The 6,554-nt window shown below is 43.5% G+C and overlaps 2 protein-coding genes across 3 annotated transcripts in view; one reads left to right on the forward strand and one right to left on the reverse strand.

The window, feature by feature from the left end:
• Window positions 1-859: 859 nt before the first annotated feature.
• LOC115063598 lies at window positions 860-3,741 on the reverse strand. Its single transcript, XM_029535797.1, has one exon. The coding sequence runs from the start codon at window positions 3,666-3,668 to the stop codon at window positions 3,162-3,164; it is 507 nt and encodes a 168-aa protein (XP_029391657.1). The 5' UTR covers window positions 3,669-3,741; the 3' UTR covers window positions 860-3,161.
• The window catches only part of Mga (MAX dimerization protein MGA), a 92,958-nt gene continuing 89,382 nt past the window's right edge, over window positions 2,979-6,554 (forward strand). Inside the window, exon 1 of one of the 2 annotated variants that reach the window (XM_029535792.1) lies at window positions 2,979-3,077. The gene's annotated coding sequence lies outside the window, so the exon portion shown is untranslated. Of the gene's footprint in view, window positions 3,078-3,304; window positions 3,366-6,554 lie in introns of those variants that run through there. The other variant, XM_029535791.1, reaches the window with a different exon arrangement.

A 6,554-nucleotide genomic window follows, 5' to 3' on the forward strand; every position in this document is an offset into this window, starting at 1 on the left:
GAGGAGGAGGAGGAGGAGGAGGAGGAGGAGAAGAGAAAAGAATCCTTGGAGGCAAGATGTAATGGAACAATACAGTTTCCAACAGATGGGTGGTATCACCAAGAAATCTCAAGTGATCCAATCTATAAGAATCTGTTAATGTTCCTAGCCAGGTGTGGTGGTGCATTCTGCACTCTTTCAGTCCCAGCACTTGGGAGGCAGAGGTAGGTAGATCTTTGAGTTCAAGATCGGCCTGGTCTACAATGGAGTTCCAGAACAACCTAGCCTACATTAAGAAACCCTGTCTTGGAAACAACAAACAAACAAATAAAACATCTGTTAGTGTCCCTCTAGCACGCTGTCTAGGGAACATCAGGGAAGTGGAAAAAAATTCAAGAATATGTTGTTCTAAGCTAGGTGTGGCACTCAGTACGGGGGAGGTAGAGGCAGGCAGAGTTCTGTGAGTTCAGGGCCAACAGGAAGTACATAGTGAGTTCTAGGATAGCCAGGACCACAAGGAGAGACCCTGCCTCAAAAGAAAACATTGAGAAAAAAAAATATATATTGTACCTGCTAGAAAGGGTATGTATCCCTTTAATCACAGCCCTCTGGAGGTAGATGAAGCCAGATCTCTGTGAGTTTGAGGACAGCCTCGTTTTCATGCTTACAGCACTTGTTACTCTCACAGAGGTTTGGTTTCCAGGACTCACATGGAGGCTCACAACTGTCTGTAAGAACAGTTCCAGGTCTGATGCCCCTTTTGGCCTCTTTGTGCACACTAGGTACTCATGTGGTACACATACATGCATGTAGGTAAAACACTCATACATATAAAAATAAACAAATCTTTTATTTTTCTGTTTTGGTTTTTTGAGACAGGGTTTCTCTGAAACAGACCTTGGCTGTTAGGAAACTTGCTCTGTAGACCATGCTGGCTTCACACTCTCAGAGATCTGCCTGCCTCTTCCATCGAATGCAGGGACTAAAGGCCTGTGCCACCATGCCTGTTCAAAAAGAACAGAATCTTAAAAACAAACAAAGAATATGCTGTACTGGAAGAGAACAGGGCTGTAGTTCAAATGTAACCCTAATAATTACTATGACATTTTAGAATGTTTTATAATTATGAACTATGAGTGGTATTCTTTTTTTTTTCCTCAAAATAATTCTGACAATCCAAATAATAGGTAAGAGTGTCCCTAGTTTTTTTGCTAAAGGAACTGGACATAAAAAAAAATTCCAAAATATCTTCATAGTCATATCCCAGGGAGAGAATCACAAGCTGTTCAAGTTTATCAGATTTTAAAAAACATTCTATTTTCATTTTTATGCATTGTTTTTTGCCTGCATCCATGTCTGTGTGAAGGTGTCAGATCTTGGAGTTACATACAGTTGCAAGTTGCCATGTGGGTATTGGGATTCCCTGGGTCCACTGGAAGAGCAGTCAGTGCCCTCCACCACTGAACCATCTCTCCAGCCCACATCATTCAGATTTTAAGACTCTATTATAGCCCATAGGTTCTATTTTTGAGGTAAGGTGTCACATATCTTCGAATGGCCTGAAACTGGCTGGAGCTAAGGATGATATAGCATTTCTGACCTTCCTGCTTCTGCCTAAGTGCTGGGCTTACAGATGTGTGCCACTGTACATGGCTTATCTGGGGTGCAGAGAACTGAACTTAAGGCTTGTACATGCTAGACAATTACTCTACCAAATGAGCTACATCTCTAGCGCTGGACAGAGGATCTTAAATCCAATTCATCAATTTGCCTAGAGAATATATTAAAATATATTTTCTCTGATTTCCACAGAACATTGAGTGATGCTAATATAAGTATAGTAGCTTTCTGTCAGAGTTGTTGCTAAAATTAACTATAAAGAAGACTGGGAGCCGGGTGCCTCCCAGCACTTGGGAGGCAGAGGCAGGTGGATTTCTGAGTTCGAGGCCAGCCTGGTCTACAGAGTGAGTTCCAGGACAGCCAGGGCTACACAGAGAAACCCTGTCTTGAAAAACCAAGGTGGCAGGGGGGTGGGGTGGGGGGAGACTGGGATTTTTATAAGCTTCAAGTTTAACAAATATCACATTGTACATTTTATTTAATGCTTTGGTTTCTTAGTCAGAAATTATTTTTATAACATTTAATTAGAAAGATAAAGTACCTTTTACCCAGGAGTATGCCCTATTCTTTAGGTTCTGGCCTTTTTTCTTCATACACTTATTAACCAACCTTTAGTCTATAAACATGAGCTTGTGAGAATCAGAGGAGGACTCGTCATATTTTTCAAGCTGATCAGCCTTTGAGACTTATAAAAGTTTTGACATCATCAAGTTGGCAAGTATAGCTCAAAGCAGATAAGGTGCGAATAATTTTATGCCGGGACTTCACTGTGGGTAGAATACTAGGTTTGGCTCAGTGATAAATTTGTAATGTCCTTCAAAACCAACTAGTTGTAATGTAAGACCACCTTTTCTTAGTGTTAGCACTTTTTTTTTTTGTAGTTCCAATGTCTTATATATGGTTTACCAAACATGCTGTCGATTTTAAACAAAACAAAAAAACAGCAACACAAAACCAAACAACTCTACTCCCTTTTCCCCACAATAAGCATATTGCAAAATGTTGGCTATTCCTAGATAAATTCTAAGAATTACAACTATTCTTAAGCAGAGATTGTGGTAAACAGTATTCAAGTTATCGTTCTTGTCCATTGACCACGAAAGACTGGTGGTTCTTGTAGGTAAACATTCTCGCTATTTTTCTACAATATTCACAAAGTCAACAGGCACCGCTTCACGAAGGAAGGCTTAGCGGTTTTCCTAAAAACACACAGATCAAACAAGTAGGGGAGGAGGGACTGGAAGTGCCTGGTGTACCGTCACAGTCTGGTAATTACCCAAACCGTCTCGTCTTGGGACCGGCTTTCAGAGGGACACCAGTGCAAAGCCGGAGAGGTGACAGCCAGGAAAACGGGAGAGGTGGCTTTCCCGGCATGCTCTGCAGCACACTGAGGGGCGCCAGACGCATCCCGGCGTGCAACGGGGAGCGCCCAAGGGCGATGGTTCACGGCTCCTGGAGGGGCAGGCGAAGTTAAGCTGGTAGGTGTGAGCGTCCTTAGTTTTAGGACCCTGCTTTCTTCGTTCCCCGTTACGGATGCCACCCCGTAAAGGGCAGAAGGAGGTCTAGTGACCACGCTCCCCTTGCGCGTGCAAGCCACTTTCGGTGCCGCTTCGAGCACCGTGCCAGGTGATTAGCGGCTGTGGGCGGGCCTGCGAGCAGCACGTGACTCGGCCTGGCGGCCAATGACCAGGCGGGTGGTCCGGCAGCGCGACGGTCCCGGGACCCCGGAGCGGCGCGGTGTGGCTCGACTCCCGTCCACTCGGCAGGTACGCGCAGGCGCCTCGTTTGCCACGCGCTCCGTTCGTCCCCACGCTCCCAGTATCGTGAACTCTGCGCGAGGCGTTGAGAGTCTGTCGTGGGTATTTTCGTGGGCAGGGGGACGGCGAAGGTGTGTGTGTGGGGGGCGCCGTGGCGTCACGTGCGCGACACAGCCTATCGCAGGCCGAGGCGCACCCGCAATCCTCCTGGCGCCCCGGGGTGCGACGAGTTCCGTGAGGCTCCGGCGAGTCCTCACTGTCTGAGCGCTCTTTCGAAGCGCGTGTGCGGCCTGGAAAGTCTGGCTGCGACATTGCGTGCGCTCGGCTCCCGCGCGAGCACGGACGGCAAGTTCTCGGCAAAATGGCTGCTGGAAACAGTCGCCTAGCAGGGGCAACGCTGGGGCCGCGTGAAGGTCACATGACGAGGTTGGCAGCGCGTGCTGCTGGCGCGGGGAAGGGGGAGGCACGGGGCGTGGCGAGTCACGTGCCGCGGCTCGCGAGCCTGTGATTTCTAGCGAATTTGCTGAGGCCTGATGGTCGACTTCTACCCCTCCCTTCTCGAGGCTAGGCAAGCATCCGCAGTAAACCATGCGGTGCAGTGGAATGATCCTAATCTGGGAGGCTAGATACAGGGTCCCCGCCTTTGACCAGATTTGTAATCTTTCTATTTCTATTTTAGAAAGGTAGAGATGGTTGTTTTTTACGGCCTTATTAAGGTCCATGATTCCTTGATCTCAGTTACATACAGCTAACCAAAATAACAGGTGGTAGAGGGGGGAAGTGTAGCTCAGCGACAGAATGCTCGCTTAAAATGTCTTAGGATAGGACCTTGATTCCATATTAAATTCAACAAACTATTAATATTTATTACCACACACCTTTTCTCTTAAAGTCCTTCGTCCCTCAACCACTTCATCTTTTTGTTTTTGGAGACTATGTAGACCAGGCTGACTTTGAATTCACAGAGATTTTATTCAAGTGCTGGAGTTAAAAGCATGTACCACCATGCTCAGTGGCCATATCTGTCTTTTGTTTCTTTTTTTTCTCCTCTTAGAGACAGGGTCTCTCTGTGTAGCATTGGCTATCCTGGAACTCATTTTTAGATCAAGCTGGACTCAAACTCACAAAGATCTGCGTACTTCTGCCTCCCAAGTGCTGGGACTAAAGGTGTGTATCACCACTGCCCAGATGCCCTGTCTGTCTTGATCCGTTCCATTTCTGCTGTATATGTGTTTTATAAAGGAGTCTGGAAGGGTTCAGATGTAGCACTTGAAAATTTTTGAAGCTTTCTACCATCCAGCTTTTTGTTTGACCAAAGTCAGAGTTTTGTAGAAATGAAAAATCTATAAATTGTACATTGCCAATCACTACTAACACACTTTATAATATATATTGTGTGTAATAATGTAATATAACACATACACACATACATACACATTTACTTTTAAACTTCCTCTATGTAGTCCTGGAGCTTGCCATGTAGACCAGGCTGGCCTTGAACTCACAGAGATCCTTTTTCTCTGCCTCCCAAGTGTTAGGATTAAAGGTGTGTGCCATACTATGCCTGGCAAATAACATACTTTTTAACATTTTGACTTTTAAGGGAGCCAGGGATCAATCTCTGGTTAAGACTTACTCCTTGGACTTCACCCCTATGGACTACAGTTTATATTTTATAATATCTCTTGATTTCTCTTTACTTAAAGTGTTGTGGGAACAGAATTTGGAAGCCATTCATTGAGCAATCAATAGTTGTCACTTTTGAATAATTACGCTAATAACTAACATTTTTATAACATGATGCTTTAAATAATGTGCATGGAACTTTTCATTTTCTTGTCTTTTTGGAGATAGGGTCCCATGTAAGCCAGGTATGTATCTTTAACTCAGTATGGAGTCAAAGATTACCTTGAATTTCTGACTCTCTTGCTGCTATACTCTTCTGTTTCTGGATTACAGTTGTGTGCCACAGTACTGAGATCTGATCTGCTCCTTACTAGTGGTGGAACCCAGGGCTTCCTACATTCTAAGGCAAGCATTCTACTAGGTGACCCACATCTCAAGCCTCCCACAATTCATTGGAAAAGTGTAGCTATAGAGTAGGAGAATTTTAAAATTTTATTTTAAATTGTGTGTGCCTGTATCTGTCTGTCTCTCACTGTTTGTCTGTTCTCTAGAAGCCAGAGGCATTGGATACTCATAGAGCCAGAGTTCCAGATGGTTGTAAGCTGTCTGATGTGGGTGTAGGAAACTAAACTCAGGTCCTTTGCAAGACCAGTAAATGTTCTTAGCATTGAACCATCTCCTGCCTTTAGGGCCAGTTTTGAAAAAGAAAACAGCATGGGTGTTTTGTATTAATGCAAATACAAAAAAACCCTGTAATAGTCAAAATGGTTAGTCTGTAATCTAACTGTAGAAGCATTCTAGAAGGAGAGGGGTTAGACTGGGTTACATATTGCCATCCTGTATCAAAACAAAACGAAACAAAACAACAACAAACAAAAGTTAAGTACTAACTGTGAAGTAGACAGGACAAAATAATGAATGTACAAACATATAAATTAGTATAGTTTAGTTTTACAGAAGTGACATTTCATATCCTGTGGGAAATGTTCCTTAATCATGTTGGACTATTTAGTTAATTATTTGGGGAAAAAAAAAAAACTAAAATTCTTGCCTTAACATTTGAATCAAGTTCAGGTGAATTAATTATTTGAATATAAAAGGTAAAATTATTACTCTGGGACCAAGCGAGTGGCCTGTATACTTGTAATCCCAGTATTTCGGAGGGTAAAGAAGTAAATGATGAATTTTAGGCTACTATGGGCTGCTTACTGAGTCCTGTCTCAAAAAAACCCAAGATTACTGCTTTGAAGGAAATTGAGTGGACAGCAGGTGTGATGGCACACTGCTGCAGTCTCAGCACTTGGAAAGCAGAAGCAGAATTGTCATAGGTTCTTGGCCAAACTGAGCTAAAGTTGATAACCATTGCAAATATTTTTCTTAAGGTGGGCAGGATGTCTCAGTGGGTAAAGATAGTTCCTTACATCTGACAGTCTGAATTCAGTCCCTAGGAGGCACATGGTAAAAGGAGAGACCTAGCTTTCTCTAATTGTCCTCTGACTTTACATGTGCATTGTGGCACGCATATATATATATATATATATATATATATATATATATATATATATATATATA

The sequence above is a fragment of the Mus pahari genome, chromosome 3, assembly GCF_900095145.1.
Source record: "Mus pahari chromosome 3, PAHARI_EIJ_v1.1, whole genome shotgun sequence".
Taxonomy (NCBI): domain Eukaryota; kingdom Metazoa; phylum Chordata; class Mammalia; order Rodentia; family Muridae; genus Mus; species Mus pahari.

Coding starts and splice junctions, on each gene's coding strand:
- LOC115063598 (XM_029535797.1), bottom strand. CDS start 3,668: ATGTCGCAGCCAGACTTTCCAGGCCGCACACGCGCTTCGAAAGAGCGC.